Source organism: Budorcas taxicolor, chromosome 11 (genome assembly GCF_023091745.1).
Source record: "Budorcas taxicolor isolate Tak-1 chromosome 11, Takin1.1, whole genome shotgun sequence".
Classification (NCBI taxonomy): Eukaryota; Metazoa; Chordata; class Mammalia; order Artiodactyla; family Bovidae; genus Budorcas; species Budorcas taxicolor.
In genome coordinates this window covers 132,486,342-132,504,086 of record NC_068920.1, presented here as the reverse complement: position 1 = coordinate 132,504,086, position 17,745 = coordinate 132,486,342, and the positions used below count along the sequence as shown (strand labels likewise).

The 17,745-nt window shown below is 45.1% G+C and overlaps 1 protein-coding gene across 1 annotated transcript in view; it reads right to left on the bottom strand.

The window, feature by feature from the left end:
* OTOF (otoferlin) overlaps positions 1 to 17,745 on the bottom strand; it is an 89,677-nt gene that overhangs the window by 70,115 nt on the left and 1,817 nt on the right. The window contains exon 2 of the mRNA XM_052647757.1: positions 2,929 to 2,987. Within this exon, the coding sequence (XP_052503717.1) occupies positions 2,929 to 2,987 (59 nt within the window). The remainder of the gene's footprint in view (positions 1 to 2,928; positions 2,988 to 17,745) is intronic.

Here is a 17,745-nt window from a genome sequence, read left to right as displayed (position 1 = left end):
ATATTTGAAAAAAACAATGGAGATGGAATTTTCCATCATAAGTGAAAGCTGAAAGGCCTTAGATTTGAAAGAGCTCACAAAATAACGCACAACAGGAAATATCAGGAAACCCACCACAGGACACATTATAATAAAACACAAGAACTTCAAAGATAAATGAATTGTATTTCATTTTCCAGAGTTCCAGAGAGAAATAAAAGATCATCCACCAACGGACAAGAATCAGTGACCACTGGATTTAACAGGGAATGATATTTTTGAAGTTGTGAAGGAAAGAACTTCAAGCTTAGAATTTCATATCTAGTGAAATTCTCATTCAAATTTGAAGAAATAAGAAATACATTCTCAGATTTATACATCTTTAGAAAGTTTGCTACGTAAAGGTTCAAATTAAAAATGCTTTTGGAGGAGGTACTCAAATAAGAAGAAAAACAATTCCAAGAGATACTTCAAGAGATATGAGAAGTAAAGGTGATCACGTATCGTGGTGAAGACTATTGTCTTCCAAAAGAACGAAGACGGCTAGGACAAATACAGGAAAAAGAGAACACACAATCATAATAAACTAGAATTAACATCCTAATCTAGACAATATCAACATGAGGATGTGGGCTGAAGTGGGAAAATCAAAGCATGAGAAAGTATTAAGTTACTTGTCACATGAAGAAAAGTTATAATTACTTATTTGTTTGAGTGCTAAGTAGGATTACATAAATATGAGTATGGAAGGGTGACTACCTTGAAAACAAAAATAGAATGCATAGCTTTTCAGCTAACAAGAAAAAAATTCCATCTACCCAATTGAAAGCTAGAAAGTAGGGGAAAACAAGAAATAGAAAGTATGGTTAATGGAAAATATAAAATAAGATGGTAGTAGAAATAAGCCTTATAGTAATAGCAATTTCACAGGTAAATGGGTTAAACTAATCAATTAAATCATAGAGATTCTCATATTGGAGGAAAAAAATAAGATCTAATAATATATGCCATAAGAAGACACATTCGACTTTAAAAACATAGTATGATTGAAAATGAGAGCATGAAATAATACATACTAAGAAATTGAAATGATTGAAAAAGATATGCCAGGCAAACTAAATAAAATGGCTGAGATAACAACTTGAATATCTGATAAAATGGAAATTAATGCAAAAACAACATAAAAGAGATAGAAAGCCAGTAAATACTGGTAGGAGGAAAAATAAGCAAGACGATACAGCCATAATGAAGGTAACAGGCAATTGGTAAGTTTCAAAACACATCAAGCAACAACTGATGGAACTGCAGGGAGAAATATATAAATCAATAATTGCAGCAGTAGATTTTATTGCATCGTTACTGAAATTGATAGATCAAGCAGAGAAAAATAACCAGGACCTCTGAAAAATTGAATAATATTAATAATAAGCTTGACCTCATATAATATAAACTCAAGTTTATACTGAGTTACAGAGAGAACCCCACACTGAACAAATTCCTCTTAAACAGAAGGAGCACTTATGACCACAAATTAAGGCCATAAGAAAAGTCTCAGTAAATTCCAAAGGATCAATTTCATACAAACTCTGTTCTTTGGTCATAATGCAATAAAACTAGAAGTGAATAAAATAAGGAGCTATAATTTCATAAATATATTTGGAAACTAACAACATATTATTGTATAACTCTTGGGTTTAAAAAGAAAATCATAAAGGAATGTAAGAAATATTTAAAACTGAATAATAATGAAGATATTATATGTAAATATTTATAGAATACAGCTAAAACTGTACATAGAGCAAAATTTAAATACATTTATTAAGGAACAAGAAAAGGTAAAAATAAAGGCTTGACACTCAAGAAGTTAGGAAAAGAGCCACAGAGCAAGTAAGTAAGTAAGTGAAGTCGCTCAGTCGTGTCCGACTCTTTGTGACCCCCATGGACTGTGGCCTACGAGGCTCCTCTGTCCATGGGATTTTCCAGGCAGCAGTACTGGAGTGGGTTGCCATTTCCTTCTCCAAGCCACAGAGTAGAATAAAATAAATAGACAGAAGGGAAATAATTAAGAAAAGGACAGAAATCAATGAAATGGAGAACAACAACAGGGAAGATTAATGAAGCCAAAAGCTGGTTCCTTATAAAGATTAATGAGATAAACAAATCTTTAGCAAAAGATTTTCTTTCTTTCTGACCAAGAAAAACAGAGAGAAGACACAAATATAAGAAATATGGAATAAAAAGAGGGAAATAACTATGTGCTGTGCTTAGTCACTCAGTCGTGTCTGACTCTTCATGACCCCATGGACTGTAGCCCTCCAGGCTCCTCTGCCCATGGGGATTCTCCAGGCAAGAATACTGGAGTGGGTTGCCATGCCCTCCTCCAGGGGATCTTCCCACCCCAGGGACTGAACCCAGGTCTCCCACATTATAGGTGGATTCTTTACTGTCTGAGCCGCCAGGGACGCTCAAGAATACTGGAGTGGGTAGCCTATCCCTTCTCCAAGGGATCTTCCCAACCCAGGTTCCAAAGAATAAAAAAAAACTTCCTGGGAAGACACAGTGGGAGAAATAGTCCACTAACTCTTGGAGAGGAAGGGTGAGACTGAACTTGTGGGAAGCCAGGTCAATTAGCGAGGGCTTCCATATGCCCAGGGAACATGGGAAGGGAAACTGCTCTAGGCCTGTTGAATGGGCCCATTGGCCCTTGTCTAAGCCAGTCACTCCACACAGGGCTCTCCTGTACAGAGGTCCCTGAGAGGGGTCTGGGTGGAGGGGACAGGAAGATGCCTCCACAGCTCTCATCATTGCCTCCTCCCAGGAAGCAAGGAGCTCTGGACAGGCTGCTCCTCCACCTACGCCGCCCCCATTGTGTGGGCCCAGTGCACACCCAGGAAGCAGAGAGGTGCTGGTTCCCCTCTGGGCAGGGACTTGTGCCCAAGGGCTTCCTACCTCATCGAAGTCAGCCACATCCTCACAGCTCTCCAGGACCCGGGAGTAGAAGGACTGCCCTGGTGGGGAAAAGAGGAAATTATAGTCAGCCCTCCCTGGACAGCAAATTGCTTATTTAAAAATCCCCAAACACTGTTCTTTTATTTGTGAATGGACAAAGATCTCAAACCATTAAAAGTGGTCATCAGTGGGCAGGGGAAGTGAGAAGATATTGAAAGCATCATGCTTTGATTTTTTTTTACTGTTACCACTTGAGTTTGACATTTTCAGTGACTGTGCTTCACTTTTATAACTTAAAGAATGCTTTCAAGTCCCCACCAACCTAAGCCAGGGCTTCCCAGGTGGTGCAGTTTTCTAGCAGTCATGTACAGATGTGAGAGTTGGACCATGAAGAAGGCTGAGTGCCGAAGAATCAGTGCTTTTGAACTGTGGTGCTGAAGAAGACTCTTGAGAGTCCCTTGAACTGCAAAGTGATCAAACCAGTCCATCCTAAAGGAAATCAACTCTGAATATTCATTGGAAGGACTGATGCTGAAGCTGAAGCTCCAATCCTTTGACCACCTGATGCAAAAAGCTGAATCATTGGAAAAGACCCTGATGCTGGGATAGACTGAAGGCAGAAGGAGAAGGGGACGACAGAAGATGAGATACTTGGATGGCATCACTGACTCAATGGACGTGAGTTTGAGTCAACTCCAGGAGTTGGTGATGGACAGGAAGGCCTGGCGTGCCAGTCCATGGTGTTGCAAAGAGTTGGATACAACTGAGCGAATGAACAACAACAGCAAACCTAAACCAGTGGATCATTTCACAGAAGCGCTACTTCCAGCTTGAAATCGGCCCCATTCTGAAGGCTAGTGTGGGCTGTCACTGGTGGGCAGGCTGGGGACTCAAGTGAGACTTGGTGGTGGGGGAGCACGCCATGCTCCTCTCCCTGGAAACACCTGGAGGCCTGGCAGGATCAGCGCCCAGCCAGGGAGGCACTGGAGTGAGCACCCTCTGATCCTCCATAGTGAGGGGGCCCCAGGCCCCTGGGACCCATTTCTCTCCTCTGGCCTTGGTGGTCTCATCTGTATAATGAGGCTTGGTACAGAGATCTCCAGGGCTTGCCTGGTTTTTAGAGTTTAGAAGCAAGTCTTAGTTCAGTATGGAGCTGACAAGGAGGCAGCCAGGGTGTTTGTGTCTAGGTGGATGGTCTGAGGAAGGGTGTGTGTGTGTGTGTGTGTTTATGTGTATGTATGTGTGTGTGCACTTGGAGGACGGGGGCATGTGGGGAGGCATGTGGGGCATCTCAGATAATGGGGACAAAGCTATAAAGAAAAAGCTAGAGAAAAAAGGTAGATATGGAGTAGACAGATGGGAGAAAAAGACTGTTAAGCACTAACCGGGGACAAAACAAAGCAAAACAAAAAACTGAAAGGAAAAATCTCAGCGACAAACCCCGAGGCAGCCGGGAGAGGAGAGGGAAGCAAGAAGGATGGTACCTGATCCTCTTTTAATTTTTCCCACAGGCAATACGCAACACAAATTGAGAATCAGGTGAGCATATCTGTGCATTGGGGCTCCCCCAAGGACTGCTTCTCGGAATAATCAAAGGCCTTTTCATCCTGGAAGACAGTAATGAAGCCTGGATATGGCTGTGTTCAAGGGATTCCTGGAGTGAGACTGCGCAACCCAGCCGGAGGGGAAGGCTGGTGGGAGGGACAGTGCAAGATGCTATCAGGGTTCAAACATGCCTGAAGCCATCAGGGTTCAAACCTTCCTCTGTTTGTCTATTTCCTACAGCCTCATTGGAAAAGACACAAAATACCATGAAATCAGCCACTGCAGAATTTAAATATCAGGACTCTGTTTCAAAAAGCAGTAAAACCTCATTGCTTTAGGCTCTGGGGATTTAAGTGTGGTTGAATATTGTCAAACAGGATGAGCTAAATTTTGCCTCTAGATATTAAAAAAAAAAAGTTTCCTGAAAAAAATCAAATCAATGGTACAGAACAGTGTAAAGGACAACTTATTAAGAAAATAGAGTGTCATTAAGCAGTTTTGGAAACTCACTTTTTAGGAGGATTTGTACAGGGGCAGCGATCATGCCAGTGGTCCTTTTCTATTCACTAGAGCAGAGCCCCTTTCCAAGTTATCAGTGGGGATTACTCACTCATTTGAAGTTCATTTCCACTTAATGTCTACTCAATACCAGTCTTATTGACATTTCAGCTCCATTTTAAATGACTTTCAGACAAAACCATTGAACATCCCAATATGTAATCACCATTGTTGCCACCGAGATCGAGAATAAAGCTTGAGAGAAAGGATATGGCTGTTCCCTACAGGTGAGAGGCTTTTGTGGATAGAATGAGCAGGAGATTAGATGGGGAAAATTGAACAGCATTTTTCATTCCTTTGGAGGCTTATGGGATAGGGCTGAGCTCTTTGGTTTGAAATAAAATCCTCCTTGAGTCAATAAACGAAGTTTGAATAGCAGACTCTGTGATCACACTGTAATGAGTGTCGTGACATCAGATATATCCAGATAGAGTGGGCCAGGAGTCCAGAGCTTAATTGAAGTGAGTTGTATTTCATTTGCCATTTGGAAATATCCACGCTGCCACTACTATCCTAAATGAGATTCTTCTCTCGTCATGCAGGATGGAGCACTAGCTTTCATGCAATGTGACTTAAGGGTGCGAAACATCCCATCTGCACCAAACAGCTCTCTCTTCCAGTTTACCTTGCTAGAGCCAGACCTTGAGAATAGGCAGGCATGTAGCGACTGGGCTGTGAGCTGGTGTATGCTCACTCATTCTCGCACGCAAAGGGTCTTCTATTTCTGCTGAAAGCACAGTCATTTGGCCATGGAGGAGGGTGGGCCGGGTGTTTCACAAAGATAATTAGAATCAGGATGCGATCTGAAGAATGTATTACTATCCAAAGGTGAGGATAGGTCAGGCATGTAAAAGGCTACTATATAAGGCAAAATTTGGTTGCTGGTATGCAAAAAAAGTGAAAATAAATTGAGAACACAGGAGAAAGAAAAATGACTTCAACTTAGCAGGTCAATGGAGACATTGTAGGAGTATGGGCAGTTAACACTGGAAGGTCTGATGGAAAGTAGAAATTCAGAGAAACTGAGGGAAAGGGAGAGAGAATGGACTCAGGCAGAAAACAGATTGAGCAAAGGTTTGAATGGTTGAAGCAGACAACGGAGCCGGAAGGAGCGGGAGGCAGGACAAGAGACAGTGATGGTGAAGGGAAGAATGAAAAGGCTCTCCCCTCAGGGAGCAGCCCCCCAAAGGGAGACCTGGAGTGAATGGGAGTGTCCTGGGATCCTGAGAGGGCCTGGGGTTGAGGGGACTGGACCATTAAGAGGAAAGAGAATGTCCTGAGGACAAGCTTCAGGGACATGGCAGTTTTGCCCAGGACCTAGCCCTCTGGGCTGAGTCAGCACCTGACATTATTCTTTTCCCTGTGTGAGCTGAGAAGGGCAAAGCACTCTGCTTGTGACTGAGACCTGCCACTACTATTTCTTTGCATTGTTTCAAATTAGCCAGACCTCACCGTCTGCACTGCCTGGTGTGGACTGTATGGAGGGTGGCCTGGCAGTCACCCCATTCCCTGTCACAGTGCTGTGATGGCCCCAGAATCTTCTCTCCCCCTGATCCCCCACAGCAACTCAAGGGGGGTGACACTGCTATTTTCATTCTCCCCAGTTCCAGTCAGCCTGTTCCTTTTCAAAGGCTAGCTACTTCTATGACTGTGGGGAGGCAGGGCCCTGTGTGCAGAAAAAGAGCCATGTCTAGCCCAGGTTTGGGGCCGTGTACTAAGACTGCAGCCATGAAATTAAAAGACACTTACCCCTTGGAAGAAAAGTTATGACCAACCTAGATAGCATATTCAAAAGCAGAGACATTACATTGACGACTAAGATCCGTCTAGTCAAGGCTATGGTTTTTCCAGTGGTCATGTATGGATGTGAGAGTTGGACTGTGAAGAAAGCTGAGCGCTGAAGAATTGATGGTTTTGAACTGTGGTGTTGGAGAAGACTCTTGAGGGTCCCTTGGACTGCAAGGAGATCCAACCAGTCCATTCTGAAGGAGATCAGCCCTGGGATTTCTTTGGAGGGACTGATGCTGAAGCTGAAACTCCAGTACTTTGGCCACCTCATGCAAAGAGTTGACTCATTGGAAAAGACTCTGATGCTGGGAGGGATTGGGGGCAGGAGGAGAAGGGGACGACAGAGGATGAGATGGCTGGATGGCACCACTGACTCGATGGACGTGAGTCTGAGTGAACTCCGGGAGATGGTGATGGACAGGGAGGCCTGGCGTGCTGCGATTCATGAGGTCGCAAAGAGTCGGACACGACTGAGCGACTGAACTGGACTGAACTGAGGCTCAGGCTGGAGGCCTGGAGCTGGCTACTCAACCCCTGGGGTCTCGGAATCATCATCTCTGATGTGCGTGACTCTTTGTGACCCTATGGACTGTAGACTGCCACGCTCCTCTGTCCATAGGATTTCCCAGGCAAGAATACTGGAACAGGTTGCCATTTCCTCCTCTAGGGGATCTTCCTGACCCAGAGATTGAACCCACCTCTCTTGTGCCTCCTGAATTGGCAGGTAGATTCTTTACCACTGTGCCACCTGGGAAGCCCATCATCTCTAAACTGGGGGCAATTAACCTGGACAACCCTACATCCTGGAACCAGTGTGAGGGTCAGTAAGAGATTGTTTCTGTGAAAGCCTGAGTAAAGCAGCAAGTCCCTTACAAGCACAAGGGGCCACGGGATGGTGGTTAAGGCTCGTGGGCCAGGCTCCCTGAGTTCGAAGCCCAGCTCTATCACTTGCTGGCCGTGTGCTCTTGAAGAAGTTAACCAGCCTTTGTCTTAGTTTCCTCATTGATAAAATGGAGAAAATGATAGTGCTTATACACCTAGTACATAGCTCATTACCCAGTTAAAAGATAGCTATTATTCTGCTAAAGAGTCCTGCTTTTTCTTTTGACATTTAAGTTGTGTCTTAAATATAAAAATGGTTTCCTCTATTATGAATCACATTTTGTAGCTTATTTTTAGTAGTATATAATCAGGAGTGATTTTCTACCTCACCTTATGTAATATTTTTCAAAGTCTAGGTATTTTAGGTATGATTAGCTCTTTTTTTAAACAAGGTAAATTTTACATTCACAGATTTTTTTTTAAAAAATTATTTATTTTTAATTGAAGGATAATTGCTTTACAGTATTGCATTCACAGATCTCAAATGCACAACTCAATGAGTTTTGATAAATGCATATACTTTTGTGCTCACCATATAATTAAGACACATTGATGAAGAACATTTCCAATTCTCAAGACATTCCCTCCCTGCACACCCCGCCCTGCCACCTCCATCAATCTCTACCCCTCATAGGTAAACCACTGCTCTGATTTCTAACTTTTGATTTTAAACTTTTATAAATGGTATCATACAAAATGTACTTTTTTGTATGTCTAACTTCTTGCCGTCATTGTAACACTTTTGTGATTCACCCAAAATGCAGTTTTGTGGTTGCATATATCAGTAATTCATTCAATTTTATTGTTGAGCAATTTCTGTGGTATGAATAATTTGTTTATCCATTTTCTTGTTCATACTTTTGGGAATGGTTTCAATGTCATGAAATGTTGTGAGTAAAGATGCTGTGAACATTCTTGCAAAAGAATTTTTGTGCAACTATCATTTCATTTCTCTTGGGGAAATATCTAACAGCAGAATCACTGGGTTATAGCATATGTTTAAGTTTAACTTTGGAAGAAATTGCCAAACAGATTTGAAAAGTGATTATACTGTTTTATAATCCCATCCACAATGTAAAAAAAATAATGGTTCTATATCCTCGCCAACATTTGGTTATTGTCAGACTTTTCATTTTAGTGCATGTGAAGCTATAATTGATTTTGGTTTTTGAGTTTAATTTTTCCAGTGACTAATCATGATCACATTTTCATGTGTTAATTGGCCATTTCTATATCCATATCATAAGTAAGGCAAGGTTGTCCACTTTTATTCAACACTGATACTAGAATTCTAGGCAGTCATTATTTTTACAATTTTAAACCAACCTTGCATTCCTGGGATAAAGTTCACTTGCCATGATGTGCTATCTCTTTCGTATACTGCTACTCAACTGACTAATATTTTGTTAAGTATTTTCACATCTTTGTTCCTGAGGGATATTGGGCTCTAATTTTCTATTTGTACAAAATCTTTATCAGATTTTGGTATCAAAAATGAGTTACAAAGTGTTTGTTTTTCTCTATTTTCTGAGAGTTTGTGTAAGATTAGCATTATTTTTTCTTTAAGTATTTTTTAGAATTTACACATGAACCTATCCAGACCTGAAGTCTTCTTTATGGAAAAGCGGTTTACACCACCACCATCAACCTCATTATTATCCTTGTTATACAAAGTTGATGTCTTTAATAGGTACTGGACTTTTTTGTGTCAGTGTTGGTCAGTTATTTTTCAAGGGATTTGTCACTTTCATCTGAGTTGTAGAAATTTATTGAGATAACATTATTCATAATATTCCCTCATTTTCCTTTTAGTGTAATTATATCCCCTCTTACCTTTCTGATATTGGTAATTTGTGTTTTCTTGTTTTTTTTTTTTTCTTGTTCAATCTTGCTATACTTTACCTTTTTTTTTTTTTTTAAAGAACTCTGTTATTTTTCTGTGTTGTCTTCTATTTCTTTCCTTTTATTATCTGTGGATTTAATCATTTAGATTGTATTTTTATTTATTGAAACATAATTCACAAACCATAGAGTTCACTCACTGAAAGTGTACAAATCAGTGAGTTTTGTATATTTCCAAGGTTGTGCAATCTTCATCACTAATTCTAGAATATTTTCATCACCCCAAAAGAAACTCCATACTCATTAGCAATCTCTTCCCATCATCTTCTCTTTTCAGTCCCTGGCAACAACTAATCCATTTTCTGTCTTTATATATTTTTTCTATTCTGACCTTTTCATACAAATGGAATCCTATGATATATGGTCTTTTGAGCCTGGCTTACTACACTTAGCATAATGTTTTTATTCTTGAGTTTAATTTGCTTTTCTTTTAGTAGCTTCTTAAGGCAGGAACCTAAATCATTGATTGTATATATATATATTTTTTCTGCTATAAGTCTTTAAAGCTATAAATGTTGATGTGTGGTATTTTCATTAACGTCCAGTTAGAAATGTCATAATTTTGCTTTTGTTTTCTCTTTGGCCACAGGTTATTTAGAAGGGTATTATTTAATTTCTGAATATTTGGAGCTTTTAAAGATCTCTTATGTGTTTTACTTCTAATTGAATGCCAGAGGGTTCAGAATATATACTCTGTAAGATGCTGGTCTTTTGAAATGTAGTGTGACTTGTTTAATTACCTAGTATATGGCCTGTCTTGATAAGTACTTGGTGTACATGAGAAGAATGTGTATTTTTTCAGCTTGGGAGTGAAAGATTCTAGGAATGCCAGTTAGGTCAAGGTGCTTGATAATGCTGTCAAACCTTCCATGTTTCTAAGGACTTTATTGTTCAGTTGTTTGTGATTCTCTCCTGTAATAACACTTCTTCACCTATGAGGAACACATTCTATTCAACTTTATAATGACAACTGATGGTACTGTAGAATGAAGAAATTCTATTGAAAAAAATTTTCCAGGAAAGCAGCTATTCCTTCAGTTCCTTAAAGAGTGTGTGCTCTCCAGAGATTGCCAGCAACTCAGAGAGCCAGGTTTGGGTTCTGTAGAGTCCCTGGGGTTCCCACAGGGAAGGTTGTCCCTTCCTTTGCCCCATTTCTCAGTTAGATGGAGGTCTCATCTACCTCTTACCCTTTGTTTTCCGCAAATCTTACTCAAATATAATTTCTTACCTCCACTTATTTATTTCCCCTTCCCTCACCCTATTAACACCTGGGTACTCAGTGGAAACTCAGGCTTAGGTCAGGGATCCACCTGAGAGGCAGGGGCAGGGCAGGGATTATGAACGCCATCCCTCTGGCTCAGCTCAAACCTGTACTTCCTTGCAGGTGCTGCTTCACACTGATTCTTCTGTGTAACTGATGGCTCTGGTTCCCATTTTTTTCAGACCCAGGCACTAACGTAGAGAGAGTGTGGTGCTTCCCCTTGCGCCTAAGACAGAACCAGCTACACACTCAGCAACTGGTGCATCTTGGGTTCTCCCATTCTGTGACAGATGGAGGAGGCTGAGGTCTCAGTGACCCACAAGCTGTGCAGAGTACCTTCCCGGTGTCAGGCACTGGGAAGATAAGGAAGCATAATGGAAAGGTGACTCTTTTTACATCCTTAAACGGGATAAAACTGTTAAAACTGCAGTCCTGACTTTTTCTTAAACCTTGGCTTTTTAAAAAAGCCATTGAGTGAAAACTGACCTCCAGTTAAGTTGATGAGCCTGTTTGCTTAGAAATATAAAATAAAATAGAAGCAATGACTGTTGAGCCAACCTCTTGGGGTTAGGCAGCAAAGAGGTAAGAGGCCAAAGGTAGAAATGACCACGTGGTATTCTCTGTCTCAGGAGCCCTTTCTGGAACTGTCAGTGGAGGAAGCAGGTCACTGACTGGTGCTGCTTGGCTCGGGGCTTCAGTGTCCCCTGCTGCTAACTGCTTGGCTCCTCCTGCTGCACCTCTAGGTTGTGCTGCTGCCCTGTCTCTTCTGTCTGGGGTCTGTTCTGTGCACTGCGCGGGCCCCAGGGAACCTGGTGAGGTACCTGGACTGGAGGAGCCCACCAGGATGGTGATGGCTCCAGGTGTTTTCACCCCATCGTCTTCATGTCTGGCAGAATTTGGGGTGTCAACAATGGGCAGGAGTCCAAAGGAGAACTCCTGCCCAACCAATCCTTGGGTCCATGGGGTCCCCAGGATCACACTTCACTCTCTTTCTCTCTCTGTAGAAGGTTGTAGCATGAGGGGTCCTGGAATAATTAGCATAATCCTTATATTGCACAGCAATTTACAGTTTGTAGAGCCTTTCATGTATATCAACTTTCTCATTTGATCCCACAGCGGTCCTGTAAGAACCAAGCATATTTCACCTTCTCCTAGACCTTACCATCTGGATTCACAACCACTGGATTCCAACCCCTTTCCTGGGTACACAGGGTACCGAGTGAAATTTCTGACTTCCCGGGGGACATACTCACTAGAATGACTTGCAGGCAAGCCCATCCTCTTTGTGTGCCCCAAACCTGCTCTTCCTTGCTCCATTGGTGGCCTCATTGTCCACCCAGGTACTCAAGTACGGAATCCAGAGGCACACTGGCCCTGCCTTCTTGCTTACCATCAACTCCAGAGCTGCCCCCTCTCTGAACCAATGCCACCCCTTCTCTCCAAATCCACAGCCCCCTGTTAAGGCGCAACCCTCTGCCTGTGCCACTGACCCTCCCTGGGCTTCTGACCTCCAGAGTGTGCTTCCCCAAATCAGATCTCCCCACCCCATTCTCCTGCCAAGAGCCTCAGTAACTCCCACTCACAAGGCAAAGTTCAAACTCCAGGTGTAACACTGAAGACCCTCTGTGTTTGAGCCCAGCCTCCCCTCCACCCACTCCCAGCCCAGGCCCTGCCAGCTCTCCTTGTTCCCCAAGCCCTTGACATAGTTCCACATCATTATACCTGTACTGACAGTGGTCCCTCTGCCTGCACTGGGGCCTTTTGTGAGCGTCGCCTCTGCCAACATACTATCCTTGCTCAAGAGTGTTTAGATATCAGCCCACCCCCTGCTCAGCCTGGGCCTGTGTGCTTTTCCAGCTTCATCTCATTGACTCACCCTCTTAGGGAGGCTTTGGGAGCTCCTGGTCTGAGTGGGTTTCCCTCACCCCATGCTGCCTGGCACCTGTCCCTCCCTTTCCAGAACACTCATCACACTCACAGTGACCTGTGCAACGGCTGTCTTCCCCTTGAGGGCAAGGACCATGTCTGTCTCATTGACTGCTGTCACCCCATTGTCTGCAATAGCACTTAGCTCATAACTGGCTCTCAATGAATATTATTACCTGGATGAATGAAAGGAGTGAACTAATGACTAAATACTTGACTTACAAAACTCATTAAAATATAACTTTTAATGAACTGGGAAAGAGTTTATGACATCAGTGAGACAATCATAAGTGATCACTGACTGAATACTTGATACAATTAAGGAATTATTGTTATTTTTTATGAATGATATGTGGGGACTTTTTAGCCCTTGATTTTTATATCTATATACTGACTATTTACAGAGGAAATAGTGTGGTATTGGGATTTACTCCCAAATAATTTGGAGGGTGGGAGTAGGAAAGGGTACAGATGAAACAAGGTTGTCCATGAGTTGATAGCTGTTGAGACTGCATGGGGGAGAACTTGAGGGCAATTGTACTAGTACTATTTTCCCTACTCTTGTATTTATTTGAGATTTTCCATTCTAAAAAGTTAAAAAAAAAAAAAAGAAAAGATTGGACCCAGGGATGGGAGTAGGTGGAAGGGATATAGCTTTGTGTTATCAGTAAAGGTGGGTAAGATAACCAAGACTTTGCAATTCAGGGAAATCATTTGCAAGTCTGATCTTGAACACATTTCCTTCCAGCAGCCTTTTTGCTGAGGGCTGTTTACAGTAGAGGCCAATTTTATGGTCGTTGCAACATCATAAAATGATCTCCTCCTCATCAGAGCAGGAGAGGCCTGGGCAACATCCAGCATGCTCTGCTGTTCTCCGAGGTCTGCACTGGTTTGGTCTGGCTGGGTCGGCATGGGGGGCCATTTGTCACCAAGGGCTTTCGGCAGAGAAGATCCTGCCCCCCACCTGTGAGTGCTGTGAAGAGTGGAGGAGGCAGGCACACATCCCTCAGGGGACCCGCAGAGGCATGGAGCCATGTCCACAGCCCCCTGTGCACTGCAGGCTGTCCTAAGGGTCCCCTCCCTCTGCCACCTTCAGTAGGGACAATGCCCACCTCCCAGAGAGGAGGTGCTGAGTGGAACCAGTGTGCACAGGCAGGTCCAGGCATCTAGGAGCATCTCAGGGCTGGGACACTGGGATCCTCTCTGCCTCCTTCATCAGGATGGCAGAGAAGTCTCCAGAGAAATCATGTCTCACCAAGAGGGAAAGCTCCACCCTTTTAATGGGAAAATGAATCTAACTTGGAACCTGAGGTGGCCCCTGCAGCAGCAGAGAGTAGAGGAATCTTGTCCTCAGTGCTCAGTGAGGGCCCTAACCCCTTCTCAGCACAAAGTCACCCACCCACCCAACTCCTTTCTGGGCTCGTCGGCCTCCACTGACTGCCTGCCACCTCTGCTGCAGCCAAACCTATTGGCTGCCTGGCCATTGGATTTAACTGGGATTTCACTCCTCTGGGCTCTGGTCCTGTCAGTCCCTCACCCAGAATGGCCTCGTCTCCCACAAGCAAAAATCCTCGACTTTTTTCCACATCTCCACTTGTGCAAGCAGCTATTCAAGGCTCAGCTTAAGTGCTTCCTTAAGCTCGCCTCCTCTGTCTCCTCCCCTGTCCTCTCAAAAAGCTTTCTTTGACCTCTGGTGTACGGGGGCAAGCTGCCATCCTCTGAATATATTGCAGTTTATGCCCTGCCACTAAGCACACCTTGGCCCTCTATGCCTGGCAATGTTTCTCCATTTTATCGGCACAAATTTCTTTCCCCTATCGGATTGTGAGATCCTAGCTTTTTAAAGCCCCACCATGTACCTTGCACTCTAGGCAGTGATGCTCAGAATAAGCATATTCCATAAAGCAGATGGGGTGGGGGCTGTATAGCCCCTCTTGCTTCTGACCTGTGGGCCAGAGCCGAACTCCCCAGCATTTGCTAGAGGGTGAAGTTAGCCTCCTGCTGGGGCCCTGGAAGATTCTCCTGGATAGACAGCAGGGGGCAGGGACATTCACAGCTGAGGACACTAAGCCAGAGTGGCAGTGCCACAGAGGAAGAAGGATTCAAACCCACTAACAAGTTCAAAAACATGCCATTTCCTATTCATTTTGATGACCTGGCCCAGTGCCCAGCATAAGGCTGCATTAGGAGAGCTAAGATCAGATCGCTGTCTTGAATGTGCTTAGACGGTAGGCTTCTCTGTCCATGGGATTCTCCAGGCAAGCATACTGGAGGGGGTTGCCATGCCCTCCTCCAGCGGATCTTCCCGACCCAGGGATCGAACCCACGTCTCTTAGGTATCCTGGATTGGCAAGTAGATTCTTTACCACTAGTGCCACCTGGAAAGCTTTAGTGGCATGTAAACAGGGGCAGCTGCTGAACTACAGAGTGCCCTAGGTGACTGGTGGGAGGAGTGCACACACTACTGCAAGCAGGGCAGGGCTTCACAGAGGAGGCAACAGCTGAGCTGGGCCTTGAAGGGTGCACAGAATTAATGGGAGTTCTCAAGGTGGAGGCGGAAGAAGAAACACATGTCTCGAGGCCTGGAGATTAAGAAGGCCTGGCACCTTTGGGGAATGGCAAGAAGTCAGTGTAGTGGGAACCCATGGAGTGGGCTGGGGTGAAGGAGAGGGAGGAAAAATCAGCTGGGCCGAGGGGGAAGCCTTGATAAAGCAAAACTCTGTGCCAGTGACCAGGTCAGGAGAATTAGGTGGAGACCAGACCCAGCTTCCAGAGCTCACCCAGCTCACCCATCAACTCCCCAAGCCCAGCATTCTGGCAAGAAAGCTCAGGGATGGAGAGCAAGGGAGGACCAGGAGGCTGGCTCCAGACAGTCAGGGCCGGGGGCATGGAAGGGGCTGAGAAACAGGGAGAAAGTTGGACTGGAGGATCCTAGAGGCCCTTCCCACCCCACCTTCCATGGCTGTGAGTGATGCTGGGAATGATTTCAGGAGATGAAAAAGGACAACTTAAGCTCCACTGCCTCCTTCTGAGTAGCGTCCTGTAGTCAGGATGGCTCCTTCCCAGACCTCCCAGTCCTGACTCAAGCCTCTGGGTTAAATGAGGACCACGGTCTTCATCTTGCTTATGTGAAGCAGAGACCCAAGGCCCAGTGGTCCACAAGCATGAGGGGACTGGGGTCCGCACCTTCTGGTGTCTCCATGTCTGCCTCAATGGACCACGACTCCTGAGGTTACAGACGGCATCTTCTTTACCCCGGGGGGTTCCAGGCCTGGCTACAAATGTCAGCACATTCAGGGAATGAATGAATGAGGATAGGCCCGGGCTAGGAGCGGGCCACTGGGGCAGTGAGAGTCAAAAGCTACAGATGGGGCTGGGTCGTGTGTGCTGAGTGAGCCTGAGGGTGGAGTGGAGTGAGCTGAGCTGGAGTGGAGGGAAAACATGCGTGGCTGGGGATGAAGATGGTGCCTGCCCAGCTCATATGGGAACAGGGGTCTCGGGGGAGGGAGTCTACCCTGGGTTCCTGTGGAACATCTTAGCTGGTGGGGGGGCTCCCTCTAGAGCAGAGGCTGGGCCGATTTGCCTGCTCTTGGCACAGGTTGGAACCTCTCAGGTGTGCTCTCCTCTCTACCTCCCGTGGTACCTTCTCTCCTCCCTCCTGGCTGACAGAAGAAGGAAGCTGGGCTGGAGAGAAGATGACTCAGAGGCCAGCAGTCACCCCAAGTAGGAGTGGAACAGCCACCTCACAAACACAGAGGTCACTTAAGTGCTTTCCCATACCTAATTTTTTCACTGAAGCAACCTGATGGTGGTGGTGGTGGTGGTGGTGGTTTGGTCACCAAGTCGTGTCCGACTCTTGTGACCCCATGGACTACAGCCTGCCAGGCTCCTCTGTCCATGGGGATTTTCCAGGCAAGAATACTGGAGTGGGTTGCCATTTCCTTCTCCAGCAACCTGATGAGATGAGTTTTATCATCATGCCCATTTTACTGATGAAGAAACTGAGGTTCAGAGAGGTTAAGTCTGGAGCAGGACCCAGATGGGACCCAGGGGGCTTTTGACCCCATATTTAGAGATTTCTCTACCAGAGTCCCATAGGGCTCTTTCCTCGGTGTCCTAGAGGGCACAGCACAGAAAGTCAAGCTGTATTTCAACCAATTTGTGTACCAGGGCCACACATAACTCACCTGGTGCTCCCTTATACCACTTGGCCTGGAGATTTACTCAAGGGATCTGGGGAGCTCGGGGCCAGCCTCTCCCTCTGACTGTTCACTGGCTTCTCATTTCTCCCTGCTGGGGACTTGCCTGGACACCAGTGGCTGTGTGCAGGGGGTGCTGTGGAACATTCTAGAGTGAGTCAGTTTCCACTGAATTATAGTTAATGTCGGTCTTTGCGGGCATTTATAGTCAACTTCTGGCAGCAGCAGGTGAATGACTGGGGCATCTCAGTTTGTTGCAGTGGATTTATTCTGGAAACCTGCCGTCTGTCTGTTTCTGCCGCCCAAAACCCCCTCCTCGGGAGCCCTACCTACCACAGCCCACTCCAGAGGAAGAGCTCAGAAGTGGACCCTCCACTCAGTCCAGAGGGTACAGGTTGCAAACTGGCTAGTTCCTGAGGCGAGGACTGGCCCCACCGCTCAGAGAAAAAGGTGAACATCAGGCGATGGCACCCCACTCCAGTCCTCTTGCCTGGAAACTCCCATGGATGGAGGAGCCTGGTAGGCTGCAGTCCATGGGGTCATGAAGAGTCGGATATGACTGGTGACTTCCCTTTCACTTTTCACTTTTATGCATTGGAGAAGGAAATGGCAACCCACTCCAGTGTTCTTGCCTGGAGAATCCCAGGGACGGAGGAGCCTGGTGGGCTGTCGTCTATGGGATCACACAGAGTCGGACACAACTGAAGTGACTTAGCAGCAGCAGCAGCAGACAGACAAGGTGCTCACCGCCAGCTC